At 38.1% G+C, this 16980-nt stretch overlaps 1 protein-coding gene across 6 annotated transcripts in view; it reads right to left on the bottom strand.

The window, feature by feature from the left end:
• Nucleotides 1–6104: 6104 nt before the first annotated feature.
• Nucleotides 6105–16980, bottom strand: part of LOC133610589 (ras/Rap GTPase-activating protein SynGAP-like) — a 73494-nt gene continuing 62618 nt past the window's right edge. For 3 of the 6 annotated variants that reach the window (XM_061966997.2, XM_072914109.1, XM_072914108.1), the window contains 3 exons: nucleotides 13875–14086; nucleotides 8556–8628; nucleotides 6105–8085 (listed from right to left, as the gene is read on the bottom strand). In XM_061966997.2, coding sequence (XP_061822981.1) covers nucleotides 8059–8085; nucleotides 8556–8628; nucleotides 13875–14086 — 312 coding nt within the window. In that variant the 3' untranslated portion in view covers nucleotides 6105–8058. Of the gene's footprint in view, nucleotides 8086–8554; nucleotides 8629–13874; nucleotides 14100–16980 lie in introns of those variants that run through there. The other 3 variants (XR_009815899.2, XM_061966998.2, XR_009815898.2) reach the window with 3 other exon arrangements.

Raw genomic sequence — 16980 nt, 5'->3', positions numbered from 1 at the left:
TTCGCGCCACCTAACTGGACAAGAGCCACAACAATGTAAAAGAAAAACACACAAATTGAGACAAATTAAAAGGAAACTTAGCAACGTAAGGATACATTTTGAATTTATACTTTTGTGAGTGCAATTTTGCATTCACATATATAGTGTCCTAATTTTTCTTTCCTTTTTTCTTTATTCTTCTTTCACCTGCTCAGTGGCCTTGTGGTTAGAGTGTCCGTCCTGAGATCGGTAGGTCGTAAGTTCAAACCCCGGCCGAGTCATACCAAACACTATAAAAATGGGACCCATTACCTCCCTGCTTGGCACTCAGCATCAAGGGTTGGAATTGGGGGTTAAATCACCAAAATGATTCCAGAGCGTGGCCATTGCTGATGCTCGCTGCTCCCCTCACCTCCCAGGGGATGAACAAGGGGATGGGTCAAATGCAGAGAGTAATTTCGCCACACCGAGTGTGTGTGTGACTATCAGTGGTACTTTAACTTTTACATCTTTTATACACATTGTGTTCATTGAAGGCTGTGTTTTTTGCTGTATTGTTAAAATGCTCATGTAGAAACTTTTACAGTGAAGTTATTTTTAACTGAAATTACCGGTGTAGTTTTTATTGTGCCACAAAGGTTTTTTTTTAAGTGGGGAAAACGTCAAAATAGGGATCTGACTGGCAAAACATCTAAATAAGGTAGCACCTTTTGGAATGAAATCAGTTTCTCAATACGTTTCCCACAAATACAGTATAATTGGTATACATTTGAGTTATTCAAATCCAAAAAGTCTCTCATAACTGCCACTTAGTCAGTGTTACCTTGGTAAAAACGAGTAACACTAACTACTAAAAAAAAAAAAAGAAGCAAAAAAAAAAAAAAAAAAAAAAAAAAAAGCACATCTTATGAAACAAAGCCGGATGTTGAAGAGCACTTCCTTTCAAAAGAGCCATAAATGATAGGCACAATTCCAAAACAAAAGCGCAGTGGGAAGCAAAACAGGGTCTTACTATTCCTTGTAATAGTAAAGTTTTTTTTTTTTATATAATAGTGAAAAAATATACTAATACAAATATTTGAGCATGTATTGTATATATACTGCAACATTTTTGTTGCATTGTGTTTCAAATATGCCACATGGTGGTGCTGTTGTTCTTTATTTCCCTGTATTAGTAATACTAATAGGCAAGATGTAAACCTGTAAACCTCCAGATTCTCAACTTGTATTTCTTATAATTGCAACACTTAACCCAGGTGTTTTGCATCCTCATCAGGTTTGTTGAAACAGTGACTAAAACAAAACATGTTTTAAGAGGGAACCAACGGTCACACACGGAGTGACAAAAACATATCTTGAAATGTATCACTTTATTGAACTCACTCAAGAAAAAAGGTTACATTCCTTTAGTTCAAACATAAATCATATTGATCCACGTACACCGACTATCATAATTACAGGCGCAATCATTCCTACAATAAATATAGCATTATGAAACCAAAGAGGAAAAAAGATCCACCACACAACAGGATATGGCTTCATGGTGGGGCATGGCTTGTTTCATGGAAATAATTACATCCAAGTCGGTCAAATTCTAAATCCATCGTTTGTGTGAAATTTGTGCAGATATTAATAGCTGCCGAGAAAGAAAATAATACTAGGTTTTAATCTAATACATCCATTATAGAACCATAAATATATGCTGCTCCATTGATAGGATTATTCAAACTATACAAGTCATCAATTTGTGTTATTTTGAACAAGGCAAAGTGCAAATTATATCAGTCATAACCAAAAAGGTGTGGTTTGTGTTTTTTTAAAATATCATTGTGCTTTTGACACCAACATACTACTTAAATTACCTCTGTGTTCCTCAGGGAGGGAGGGGGGGACACCTGAGAGTCTGATAAATACTGTAAATCTCATAGTTATGTGAGGATAACAACACTAAAACACAATACTGGAAAAATAAAATAATGATAGATTAATAGCGCAAACTAAATCTGTGGGGCAAAATGTGTTAAAATATTGTACAATTTCTCTTCTCATAAGGTTAATATACTCTTTTCACATTACTACAACTTCCCCAACAATAACAATGAATATTAAATTAAAATAAAATAACATTCTAATTATTTAGGCCTTGTCCCATCACTGCACCATATAGACTCTGAAGTGTTCATCATAATAATATTGATAATGTACAGTAAATAATCTGTTTACAAGTCCATGCCTGACGGCGTACTTTCCGATTATTATTAGAATACATTTGACATATAAGAATAGATATACACTCACCAGTTTATTAGACAACCGTTTTGAAAATAAATGACCCTGTTATGTTTCGGCCCACATTATTGAGTTCATCTAGGTGTGCATAATAAATTGGCCAGTGGGTTGAAACAACGCTATACATTTCTGGTAACAAACATAAATAAAACTTTTTGTCAAGATATCTTGAAGGCAAGAGGTTTAAATCTCATACGTAATAAGCATCAACTAACAGCATTAATGAAGTCATCACCTAACTACAAAAAAAGACATTTCATGTACAAATGTTACACCTGGTGTTGGTATTCAATATTTGGCAGTGTTAACCCTGCGCTTGGACGCCATCTTCTTTCTTCCACTTCTTTTCATGGCGAGAGTCAAAATTTGCAGTTTTGTTATAGAAAATGTTTTGGTTTTTTTAAAATATACAACAGATTTTAATGTGGTGTTTTTAAAAGCACATGCAAACACAACAAATGAGTGCGGGAACTTGCTAAATTGCTGTCATAAACTTTTGTTTACGTCACTTTTACACCCTATGAGGCTTTAAAATATGAAATCTGCTGGACATTGCTTTTCTTGTATCAGATGAAGTATGCTAGCATCCAGGAAGCAGGTAGAAGGTATGGAAGTATTATTGTGGAAAAAACATTTTCAAATGTGGATCTCAATCCATGTGCACGTAGTCAGATCTGAGTATCAATGTTGTCATTTTTATGTGTTTGTGTTTAGATTTGTGTGTGCATCTGTGTTCAACTCCGTGTGAAGCAGGAACCCTTGGTTGGCCGTTTGACACTTTTTACCTGAAATGGTCATTGAATAAATTTGTCACTACTCTTGTGCAAAATAATGACAACAATAACAAAAATATAACAAAGTTAGTGGTTTGTGAAAGCTTTCATCTACATGTGGTACCTCAACTTAAGAGTGTTTTGAGATAAGAGCCGTCTCTTGTCTATTGCTATGTTTTAAAATGTTTAAGTTATAAGCCATAAATTGGGTGAGCAAATATCACTGTGAACCACGTAAGATCCGACCAAAACATCTGGTCTTACTATATCTTGTACGCGTCCATAGCAACCAGCCATGTAAACCAGGGATGTCAAACGTACCGCGGCCCGCGAACAGGTTTTATCCGGCCCGTTAGATGATTTTGGTTTGTACAAAAATTAGCTGAAATTTTTGAATGAAAGAAACTGCTCTTCCAAATGTGTCCACTGGATGTCGCAACAGCAATTATTTGTATCCCCTACCACAGGAGTGCGCATGACTTCATTCGGGGGCGGAGCTATGTGCCTGGTTAAGATAGAGGACTGGGGACACATGGGCGCACATAAATATGCTGAAATAACATGTATCCCCTTCTAACTTCATGTGTGATTAATGAAATGAGTTCACATTCACAGGTTTCAAGCGGTAGAAAATGAATGGACGGATGGATGTTGTAGATCAGGGGTAGGGAACCTATGGCTCTCGAGCCAGATGTGTCTCTTTTGATGACTGCATCTGGCTCTCTTATCTTAGCTGACATTGCTTAACACGATAAGTAATGAATAATCCCGCTGGTAATCACAGTGTTTAAAATAACGTTCAAAATATAAAACCATTCTCATGCATTTTAATTAGGGATGTCCGATAATGGCTTTTTGCCGATATCCGATATTCCGATATTGTCCAACTCTTTAATTACCGATACCAATATCAACCGATACCGATATAAGCAGTCGTGGAATTAACACATTATTATGCCTAATTTGGACAACCAGGTATGGTGAAGATACGGTACTTTTTTAAAACATTTATGAAACAAGATAAATAAATTAAAAACATTTCTTGAATAAAAAAGAAAGTAAAACAATATAAAAACAGTTACATAGAAACTAGTAATTAATGAAAATTTGTCAAATCAACTGTTAAAGGTTAGTACTATTAGTGGACCAGCAGCACGCACAATCATGTGTGCTTACGGACTGTATCCCTTGCAGACTGTATTGATATATATTGATATATAATGTAGGAAGCAGAATATTAAAAACAGAAAGAAACAACCCTTTTGTGTGAATGAGTGTAAATGGGGGAGGGAGGTTTTTTGGATTGGTGCACTAATTGTAAGTGTATCTTGTGTTTTTTATGTTGATTTAATAAAAAATAAAATAAAAACACTGATACAGATAAAAAAAAAAAAACGATACCGATCATTTCCGATATTACATTTTAACGTATTTATCGGCCGATAATATCGGCAGGCCGATATTATCGGACATCTCTAATTTTAATCCATCCGTCCGTTTTCTACCGCACCTGTAGAAGAAGTCGCATTGATGGTAAGAAGTATTGTATTTATTATTGGTTAGCTTCAGAATAACAATGTTATTAAAAAGAATAAGAGGATTAAAAAATGTTGGTCTTACTTAAAAATGCACACATTTAGTTGTATTCGGTGTTAAAAAATATTATATGGCTCTGACGGAAATACATTTTTAAATATTTGGCTTTCATGGCTCTCTCAGCCAAAAAGGTTCCTGAGCCCTGTTGTAGATGATGCTACATGTGTACAGGATAAACCACATGATGTTAGTACATCACTTGAGGAAAATGGGTACATTACATTAACATGCTGTAATTTGATTTTGATATGACTATTTATTACAATAAATAAAACAGATTACAATTTTACACCATCCATCCATTTTCTACCGCTTGTCCCTTTTTGGGGTCGCGGGGGGTGCTGGAGCTTATCTCAGCTGCATTCGGGCGGAAGGCGGGGTACACCCTGGACAAGTTGCCAACTCATCACAGGGCCAACACAGATAGACAGACAACATTCACACTCACATTCACACACTAGGGCCGATTTAGTGTTGCCAATCAATCTATCCCCAGGTGCATGTCTTTGGAGGTGGGAGGAAGCCGGAGTACCCGGAGGGAACCCACGCAGTCACGGGGAGAACATGCAAACTCCACACAGAAAGATCCCGAGCCCGGGATTGAACTCAGGACTACTCAGGACCTTTGTATTGTGAGGCAGATGCACTAACCCCTGTACCACCGTGCTGCCCAATTTCTCTCATTGGTGTACCATTTTACCCCAATGAGAGCAATTTAAAACTGCCAGACTCACACCTATTTGACTGATGAACATTATCACAATGTATTCAGAAATTATAAATCAAATGAAGATAGACTACTATGAACAGCAACATGTAAGTGTAAAAAAAAAACACATTTTGATTTGTTTTCAGATTGTGCTTGTTCTATTTTTAAACAAAGAAAACAATCTGAAGTTATATTTATTTTTAAGTTATCATGACATGATTTTACCAGTCCAGCCCACTTGGGAATATATGTTCCTTAACGTGGCCCCTGAGCTAAAATGAGTTTGACACCCCTGGTGTAAACACTATCACTCTGCGGAATGAGGCAAAAGGCTGTGACGCCTAACGGAACGACTTCCAGGCTTATGGAGAGGGAGGGAGGGAGGGGGGGTTCTATTCGCTAGTATTAGCTTATAGCTAGAGATGGACATAACTTTGTTTTTCCAACCATGAGAATGAAGGAAGTGAGCGTGACGGACAGTGCTGAGAAGGAGAGAGTGGATTCTGTTCATTAAATTAAAGAAATACATCATTATAAACAGGACAGAGCGTGTCACTAAATTGGCGAAGTCGTCTGCACCCTAATGAAGCAAAATGAGTTGAATGCCAGCCAGGGATGTTAAAATAATGTCTAAATGGCAGACATGTATCCATGAAAATATAGAAAAGTTGCTAATGAGGGGTTTATCGGAGAAGGAGATACCATCCACTCTGCAAGGTAAATGCTGTACATTACATTAGTTTGTAAAACTATTGTAGTTGTTGGTACTACATTCATACTGATAATAACACTATTGTTTTAATACAATATTTTTTTTAATCTAAAAATGTGTTTCTCTTCTTAAAAAGCATGTCACATTTGAAAATTGTGCTGTTTTTGGGGGCCAAGCAACAATTAAATCGATGTCAATTCATTTTAATAGGCGGCGTTGACTTGAGATACAAGTGTTTTGACTTAAGAGTTATGTCACAGAACCAATTAAACTTGTAAGTTGAGGTACTACTGTATTTGTTTATAGATTCTTCATCTATTTAACCTTCTTTACATGATGTAGACCATGGGTGTCAAACTCGTTACCATTGAGGGCCACATCGCAGTTACGGCTGCCTTCAGAGGGCTGCTTGTAAAAGTGAATACATGTGAATATAAATGTATAATCACCTTATGTTATTATTATTATACAATTGTATATACATTTAATTATTAGGTTCATGTACAAATTGATGGATAATTTGTTTTGAAATCAGCCAAGGTGTCATGCAGAAATTAAGGTATTTATATTTAAAAAAAAAAAAAAAATTTAATGCATTTTTTTGTATAATATATATCCAAGTTTAAAATATATGCAATTTCATGCAGGAAATTAATTTGTATTATGTTGAAACAGAAATAATTAATACATTTAATGAGAAAAATCAAGCAATTGACAAACATTATTTTCAGGCTTTCCCAGGCCACATAAACTAACGTGGCAGGCCAGATTAGGCCCCCGGGCCATGAGTTTGACACTTGCAATGTAGACCACATGAATTCAGGTCCAGATTAAAAACAACTGTACGCAAAGTTCTCAAACCTGGACAAGACTATTCCACAGACACAGAAAATTAAAAAAAAACATGATTTGTGAAACCTTTAGTCTATCTTTGAAATTATTGGTAATAACTTGAGCTCTGGGATGCATTATGAATGCATCCCAGAAGGATGCATTCATAATCTCAAAAGATTACACGTCTCTTTTACAGTGTAAAAGAGATGTGTAATCGACCAGGTTATTTTGGATAGAAGAAGATATTAAATATATTGAATAGAAATATTGCCTTGTCAACTAATTAAAACAATGTATTTTTGTATTACAGTAGTGACAAAATTAGTCAATAACAATGACATTTCAAGTAAAAGTATCAGTCTGGTATCAGTATCGCACACCATTCGAATCAGATGCTAACTTCCGCCTTGTTATCACTGGGTGCTAGGATTTAAACATGGACCCACAGATTGTTTTTACACAATCTAAACACAGACATACAAATTAGAACAGAGACACGCAGATCTGATTACACATAAAAATATTGAAACGCGCAATTTCAAATTGTTTTACTACAACAATACTTCCATAAGAATGACCCTGTTTAGGAATGTAAAGGGTAGGTAACTTTTTTTTATTGCACCTCTTTAAAGACAGCTGATTTTTTAAACTGTAGAATAGGATTTTTTTATGAACTTTTATGAGAAAGTTTCTCATAAAACAGAAGTATAATAGTATTTATCCTGAAAAACACATTTTAATACTCTGTAGTCAACTTCAGCCTTTTCATCATAAAAAGTCATTAGAATAGAAAATGAAAAGGCTTGAAATTGAGTAGAAAGCAGCTATAATTTGATTTTAAAAAATGATTAAAAGGTGCAAAAAAAAAGATATGTAACTAATCAGGGCGGACTTTGTGCTTGTTCTACATTTTAGTCGGCAGCCCCAAGGTGTTGCATTGTGCCCGCAAGAATCCTCTCGTCAGCATTTTTGACAGATGAAGAAACTCCCGATGAGGCGTTAACTCGACATTCTTTGTACAAATTGGTCTCAGTCGTAAAAGTGATTGTCAAGTTCTTTTGAAAGTTTTTCTTGCGACAAGAATCTTTTGTGAGGTACCGTAGATCTTCTGGTTCCGCTTACACTTGGATGACCATCACGGATCCTAGTCGCTTTCGAACTGGCAGTCAGGATCCTGGGAGACCGCCATAGCCCTGTAAGGAAAGAAGCTATTGAATTGTTGCTCAACATTCTCAAGAGGACCACCTAAATGTTAAAATATGGCTTTTCAAAAAACTTTTATAAATCGCTGGCACATGACAGGACTCTTCCCGTCTTGAAGGAATATCTCAACGCTCAACCCAGAAAGGACGTGAGCCGCCTAAGAGCCAAGGCACAGTGGCCTTGCGGGCTAGTTCTGAGTTTTTCCCCTTCATGGCGGCACTGGTGAGACTATGATAGAATATAGAGTGTGGGTGTTGAGGGCTTGATATTCCTTCAAAAGAAACAAGTGTTTTACCCTCCAAACAGCTCCTACTGAGGATGTGACATGTGGTGTTGATGGATGGAACAGGTGAAGTGTATCCTGCACTGACTGACACGGAGAATGATGCAGTGCTTTTGAACAAGTGGCGATGGTAAGAGAAGTAAATATAAATATGTGCGTGTAGACTCAGGCACAAACCTGGTCTGTGAGGATTCGAGGCTTAATATCAGGAATGGCACCCCCTCTCAGCTCATCTTCCACAGCCATGAGTCTGACAACAGGGAAATAGAAACAAACGCTTGACAAAAATAGAATGACGAAGCCGCCATTTTTTTCTGTGTAAGTAAGTGCGTGTGGCCGTGTGATGAGGTTGCGGTCTTTGCATGCCCTGTTTTGTTTGTACAAGCAATATTCTTTCTGGAATGATGGTACACTTGCCGGCCGTTTCATTAGGCACATGCACAATGTAATGACATCCGATACAAAAGCTGCACAACGCTTTAAAGAGGAATTGCACATTTTGGAGGGAAAACACTCTAACCACTAGTGGCCTAGTGGTTAGAGTGTACGCCCTGAGATCGGTAGGTTGTGAGTTCAAACCCCGGCCGAGTCTTACCAAATACTATAAAAATGGGACCCATCACCTCCCAGCTTGGCACTCAGCATCGAGGGTTGGAATTGGGGGTTAAAACACCAAAAATTATTCCTGGGCGCGGCCACTGCTCCCCTCACCTCCCAGGGGGTGATCAAGGGTCAAATGCAGAGAATAATTTCACAACACCTAGTGTGTGTGTGCGTGTGTGTGACAATAATTGATACTTTAAGTTTTAACTTTTTTGAAATGTTGCCCATCATCCACAATCCTTACGTGAGACAAGAACAAACATCTTTCTCCTATGTGCGTTCCAAGTATTAAAAAACTGCTAGTAAGAGACAACTAATAACGCAGGTATATGGGATTCATCTACTGTGCCTATACAACGTAAACAAACTGCCAACAACGTTCCATTTACATGCCATGACCGGCATATTAACCAAGTTATAGCGACAATATTGTAAGTTGAACTACTTTTCATGCATCGTGACGTATCCCCTTACTCACACTGGTCCTCCAAGTCGCCAGCTACTACGGTTTAGAAAGTATGAATTGCTTTAGTTATATTGTAAAACTTACAAACGTTGCTTGGTGTGATGAATGGAGAATCCTTTGTGTAAAAACGCTATGGCCAAATACTTCCGGGTCAAGGAACAAAAGAGGAAGTACATTTTCAACCCTAAGCACCTGCAGTGAGCAATGTCATCCAAAAGATGGTGCCATAACACACACAATAATACACCTTTTCAGTGTTCTATGAAATCTATTTGTTCAATACAAAAATATTATGGCCGTTAGCGAAGAAAAATCCATAAATTAGCTGCACTGTTTTACAAGCCGCAGGGTTTAAAGTGGGCAACAAGTAGTGGCTTATAGTCAGGAAAATACGGTATATGGCTCTCAACAAATGGACAAAAACAAAAAAAATACAGAAAAAATCAATGATTGGCTGGTTTACATAAGGTGAGTCACGAGTGGTTTAGGTCAGTGCCAATAAGAGGCAAGATAGGGCGAGTCATGACGCAGCATCAGGAAGCAACATCTAAACGCATTGCTCGCAGTGGTGGCGGAAACCACATGAAGCGAGGGTCTTGTTTAAATAACTATGTTTCTTTCAGAGTGCATCAATACACCATTTATCTGTACTTTTATTTAATTGACATCATTTTCAACATTTTATAAATGTTCTGTTTTGCTCTGGCTGACTAACAGCTGTGTGTGCAAATCACTTGGGGGTCGGGGGGCACTGGGAAAGTGTCAGTGCCGATTACCCCATGCTGCTTAGTTAACACTAGTATAACAGTTACATAGGATTCCAGTCCTAGCACAAACAAATGTTCAATTGTATTCATTTCTGTTCATGTAAAAATGGAGTTTGTTGGTGTCTGTTTTGTGAGACAAATGTTTTGCACTTGTCCTTTGGCAATGTTATTGTCATTTTGCCACTGTGGTTTCTGTTGAAACAGTCATGTGTTCTGTACTGAAAAGTCCCCATTTCAATAAAAGAGTGCTGCATATTTTTTGGTGTTTAACTGCCTTTAATTTAATTTGTTTCCAGTGTCTTCCCCCGCTTTTAACTTGGTAAAAAGCCAGACAGAGGGCATGTTTCCAGTTTGTGTTTATTATAATAAACAGTCAAACTGACCATTTATTCTCTGTCATTTTGTTTGGTGGAAAGCTGTACATTAAGTTGAGATATATATTTATACATATGTAGCAAGCTACTTTCGCCGTGTAGCTTGTAGCGTAGCTTGCTACAATTATTTGGGGATAGCTTCCCCTGTAGCTCATTTAATCAAAAGTAACTAGTAGCTTAGCTTACTACATTTTCCAAGTAGCTTGCCCATCACTGCCTAAGCCGAAGGTTTATGTTTTAAATAAATAATACTCTGTGATCAACACATGGTTACATATCATTTGACAAGGTTGTACACTGTAAGTAGGCTAGTTATAATTATTGAATACCATTTAAGTCAAGAGTAAGATTACTGATTCAGTGTTAATATTTGAGTGGGCCCCGGGCCCCTCTATTGTGAAAAGTTGGACCCCGAGGTCTAAAAGACACTGTGGAACATGAATGACCTTAGAGGTCAAACTACATTTGAGGGCCCAAAACTCTGCCTTCCACTCAGGGGACAGAGAGCAATTCAGCAAAACTAAAACTGACCTCAAAGGCATCAAGTGGAGTATAGGCGGAAAGAACGTGTAGGTGCACCTGGACAACAAAGACTTGTGGTGGGTGTGGCACGGCATCAAACACCTGATGAGCTACAAAAGTAACTAATTGGCCGCCACCAACACAGAGAAACTCAATCACTTCTTTTCCCGTTTCAAAATATCCAAACCAGCCAGACCTCATATGCCCCTCCTGCCCTATAGACCTCGACTGCTTGTCCTCCGAGAACAACAGGAGAGGCGGGCACTGAAGGTTAGAAACCCGTGTCCCCAAGAGGACAGCCATAAAAGACTTAAATTACAAACGTTTGTACTACCAGTGGGACTGACGTTTGTGGTTATGAGGGGTTTTGAAAGACTTGTTCACCAATATGTCAAAACCTGCCTACCCCAAGAACTTTGAGCCACACCAGTTTGCCTACAGGTGCTGTTCAATAAATTAGAATGACCAAAAAGTTGTTTTCAGTAATTTCATTCAATAAGTTAAACTTGTATATTTTTATAGATCCATTACACACAGACAGTTATATTCCAAAGGTTTATTTTATTGTTGATTATAACTGAGAACTAATGAAAACCCCAAATTAAGTATTTTAGAAAATTAAAATATTATGACCAATAAAAAAAAGAATTTTAGAAATGTTGGCCAACTGAAAAGTATGAACATGAAATGTATTTACATGTACAGCATTCAATACTTGGTTGGGGCTCTTTTTGCCTGAATTACTGCAGCAATATGGTGTGGCATGGAATCCATCAGTCTGTGGCATTCAGGTGTTATGAGAGCGCAGGCCTTCAGCTCTTCTGCATTGTTGGGTTTGGCGTATCGCATTTTACTCTTGACCATACACTTTCTATGGGATTGAGGTCAGGCGAGTTTGCTGGCCAATTAACGACAGGTCGTTCAACAAGGTACTGGTAGTTCTGACACTGTTTGCAGGTGCCAAGTCCTGTTGGAAAACTAAAATTACATCTCCATAAAGTTGCACAGCAGCGGGAAGCATGAAATGCTCCAAAACTTACTGGTAGACTGCAGCAGTGACCCTGGACCTCAGAGAACACAGTGGACCAACACCAGCAGATGACATGGCACACCAAACCATTCCTGACTGTGGAAACTGTGCTGTAAACTCGTCTGACCTCAACCCCATAGAAAATCTATGGAGTATTGCCGGTGTATTGCCGGCCCAGTCACATAATATCTACGGCTTTTCACGATCAGAGCAACCCGGGCTCTCATAACACCTAAGGAGTGCCATAGACTGATGGACTCCATGCCACGCCATATTGCTGCAGTAAATCAGATAAGGAGCCCCGACTAAATATTGAGTGCTGTACATGTTCATACTTTTCAGTTGATCAATATTTCTAAAATCCATTTTTTAAATTGGTCATAGATAATATTCAAATTCTGCGATGAGGTAGCGACTTGTCCAGGGTGTACCCCGCCTTCCGCCCGATTGTAGCTGAGATAGGCTCCAGCGCCCCCCGCGACCCTGAAGGGAATAAGCGGTAGAAAATGGATGGATGGATGGATAATATTCAAATTTTTGAGATACTGAATTTGGTATTTTCATTACTTTTCAGTTATAATGATCAAAATTAAAATAAATAAACATTTGAAAAATATGTAATAAATGTATTTAGTTTCACTTTTTGAATGAAATTACTGAAATAAAGCAAAGTTTTGGTTATATTCTAGTTTATTGAGCACATGGACTGTCAACACTTTAGCACTGGTCAAAAAGGCACAGCAGAGACTCCACTTCATTTGCGTGCTGCGAAGGAACCAACATTGAGGAGAAACTGGAGGTATGTTTTCATCGATCCACCATAGAGCCAGTGCTGATGTACTGTGTAACTGTTTAGTTTGCTGCCTTCCCTGCTGCAGACAGGAAGGCCCTGCAGAGGATGACCAGGACAGCAGATGAGATTATCGGCCACCCTCTGCATGCCCTAGAGGGCATTGCTTGATCTCGCTGCCTCGGCAGAGCAAAGAAAATCCGGGCAGGAAGTTCTTACCCTGGTCAGACCTTTTTCAAGCTGCCATTAGGGAAGAGTATTCGCTCAGACAAGAGTAGGGCAAACAGAATAAAAAATGTCTAGGATACTGAATCTGTCCCAATAGCTTACACTGTTCGCCACATTTGCACTACTGTTCATACTGGTATTTATGTATTTGTTCTTGACAGGTTATTTCTTGTTTTATTGTATTTCAACTGCACCTAACCAAACAGAGAAGCCACCTGTATTTTGGTCATGCGCTCATGTTTTATGACAATGAAGCATTTTATTCTATTCCCATTACCTGCATTGTTAGCTGCCGCTTACTCGCAGTTTTTTACTATTTAAAATTTAGTAAAGGGAAAAATGTGTGTTCTTATTTCATAAACAGATTTTGAATGATAGACAAAATTCCCAGAAAAGTGCAGTTCCCCTTTAAATGTATGTGTATTGTTAAATGTATTAATGTCAAAACAATGACTGCTTTTTGTATTGGATAGATATATGTATGTGTACCTAATGTTGTGTCCGGTGAATGTATTATGGCACTTTTGCTTGGTTTGTGATTCATAGCACCTTTTCACTATTAATCTCCTCTTGTGTGTTTTGTTGTGTTGTTGGATATCTGGCAGTGCTGACAACCCCCTGGTGTGTTAGGATTGATGCCAGGTTTTTGGGGGGGTTTTTTAAAAGAAAAAAGAAAAAAAGGTAATAGACATTTTCCCCCCGAGCTCAAGCGTCACCTGTTGATGATGCCTTTGATTTGAGAATCCTTCTCCACCTGCTGCTGCTTGAGGCGCCGCTCACTGTCATCCAGGCGGCACTGATACTGCTGCAGGATCTTGCTCGTCTGCTGCTCCTGCGACACGAGCCGCTGCTCGTACTCCTCCAGCTTGCGATGAGACATCTTCAGACGCTCCTTCAAAGAATGGATCTCCTCCTCGTACTCCCTCACCTGCGAAGGGAAACTGCTCTGGATTATTAATGAAGAGGATCCCTGTTTATCACAATTCAGCACACTTGCGGATTATTGATCAAAACATTTTATTTGTGGGAAAACCCGGCCATTTCTAAAATCCTTATTTCCTAAAATGGAGAGTTTTTTATACAGGAAACCCATCTCATTTACCCTAAGTCAGTAATATTTTACAACTATGTGATAAAGTATTATTATCAGTACAGTGCAGTGGTACCTCAATTTAGGAGTACCTTAAGAGTAGGGATGATGTTCGAAATCGGTTTTGAGGACTTAAAATGGCTGCCAGTTGTGTATTTCCACCATCAAAATAGTTTCAACACTCAGAAGTATTTGTTTGATGATAGTACTGTATATTTGTGTGAGGCTAATATTTACATATTGTGTATTACATTTCAGTATGTTAATTGAATCACATAGCTTATACATTTGTCAGTGTGTGTATTTCAGTTAAAAAAAACAAAAAACAGTCCAGTGCAAGACAAAAGTAAAGATAGGAAAAGACAAAGCAAGATCAAAAACAATAAAGAGCCTAAATGGATTAATCTGCTTTGGATTGTTTGTTAGCTGTCTGCCAAGCTGTATAACTCAACACGTATAGTGAGGGCAGAACAGGCAATATGCAATTATTGCCAGGCTTCGCTCTCATGGAAGGGGGGAAGAATTGTTGATTGATGACTGTGGTGTTCTTAGTGTCATAGTGTGTGTAGTTAGTATGTTCCAATAGCAGCAGAAGTGCACTTTTTGGAGAGCTGTATTATTTTCAGTTTTGTGCCCAAGGGACTGATTTTATTTAACACTATATTATTATTTATACACCTATAGTGATCACAGAGACAGGTTGTTTTTGTTTTACTGTATATATTTGTTTTTCTGAAAAATCCCACTTAATATACTTGGGTAACAGTCAATATTTATTTTTTTATTTTTTTTAGGGGGGTAACAGTCAATATTTTTTTTTTCTTTTTTTTTTTTCTTAAAAAATAAAAGTGAGCTTTTGTTAAACCAGATATTGTGTTTTTTTCCATATACAACAACCTATCTGGATTCGATAAGAGAATCGATAAGGAATCGGTTCAATAAGAGGATTCGATAATGGGCTCGAACTCTATAATTTCTTATCAAACATCATCCCTGCTTAAGAGTAACTTAACTTTAGTAATTTGAGATCCGAGCTGCCTCCGAGCTTTTTATTATGCTTTAAATTGCAGGCATAGTTTGAGTTACGAGCATTTTATCTCTCGAAGTAATATTTGTAACAGGGTTTCACCGTTTGAGCAACAAAGAGTTAATATGTTGTTACACGTTGCTGTTCCTGCTTTGTTAACACAAAATACAAACATAAGTTTTAGTTAGACAGTTTAGGTGCGCCACTCACAGATCGACACAATCCTGCCCTCCAGCCACCGGAAACAAACTTTTATCCCCAAAAAATATTTAGAAGCTGCAAATGCTGTGTTTGACGTGTTCCAATTTGTTGCATCTAGTCCTGACTCAACAAACGGTACTTTTGGTACACAGACATACATATCACTTGTTATCAACTTCATCCTTTCCGGTCCGTCACTCAAATACATCCGTGTGCAACATAAAAAGCCATTTCCTAATTCCGATTGTTAGGCTGATCCCAAAGGTAAATGCATTACATAAAACCACTTTAGTTGTTATATTACATTCTAATATATAAACAATCTTTCCTATCTTAAAAGCTTTGGGGGAATTTTTAAAACGCATTTTGCATGTTAAAATTGTGGTGTTTTGGGAGGGTAAAGCACAAATTAAATTAATTTCAATTCATTTCAAAGGGCGGGGCTGATTTGTGATACAAATGTTTTGAGTTGAGTTGCGAGCAAGTTGAGAAAACTACAACAAACTTCACTCACACAGAAAAAGCTGTCAATCTAGAAATTCAAGAAAGAACTCTTATTCGACATTACCAGTTTACCGTCTCTGCACCAGGAGTCAACTTGAATCATTATCTCACTTGCGATGCGATCGACAAACAAGCTGGGAGGAACATATCTAAACTTCTGAAGGGGTTCACAAACGTTCAAGCATCTCTGTATGTATTTGTTAAATAATAGTTTTAATTAGGGATGTCCGATAATATCGGCAGTCCGATATTATCGGACATCCCTAATTAAAACGATAAATGCTTTAAAATGTAATATCGGAAATTATCGGTATCGGTTTCAAAAACGCCGCTGTGTATACGGAAGTATGGAGAAGTACAGAGCGCCAATAAACCTTAAAGGCACTGCCTTTGCGTACCGGCCTAGTCACATAATATCTACGGCTTTTCACACACACAAGTGAATGCAAGGCATACTTGGCCAACAGCCATACAGGTCACACTGAGGGTGGCCGTATAAACAACTTTAACACTGTTACAAATACGCGCCACACTGTGAACCCACACCAAACAAGAATGACAAACACATTTCGGGAGAACATCCGCACAATAACATAACATCAACACAACAGAACAAATACCCAGAACCCCTTGCAGCACTAACGCTTCCCCACCTCAACCCCGCCCCCCTCAACCTCCTCATGCTCTCTCAGGGAGAGCATGTCCCAAATTCCAAGCTGCTGTTTTGAGGCATGTTAAAGAAATAACATGTTGGCATTTTTTTCCATAACTTGAGTTGATTTACACTGCTCAAAAAAATTACAGGAACAGTTTTTTATCAGGTTATGGCATGAATTCAATTACACTTTTCTGATAAGGTTTTGGTCAGGTATGTGGCAGAGGGGGTTGTTAATCAGTTTCAGCTGCATTGGTGTTGATGGAATTAACAACAGGTGCACTAGAGGGGCAACAACGAGATGGGCCCCAAAACAGGACTGGTTTTGCAGGTGGAGGCTATTTC

The sequence above is a fragment of the Nerophis lumbriciformis genome, linkage group LG11 (assembly GCF_033978685.3).
Source record: "Nerophis lumbriciformis linkage group LG11, RoL_Nlum_v2.1, whole genome shotgun sequence".
Classification (NCBI taxonomy): domain Eukaryota; kingdom Metazoa; phylum Chordata; class Actinopteri; order Syngnathiformes; family Syngnathidae; genus Nerophis; species Nerophis lumbriciformis.
The sequence above is the reverse complement of the archived record's forward strand: the minus strand, read 5'-3'. Positions and strand labels throughout refer to the sequence as shown.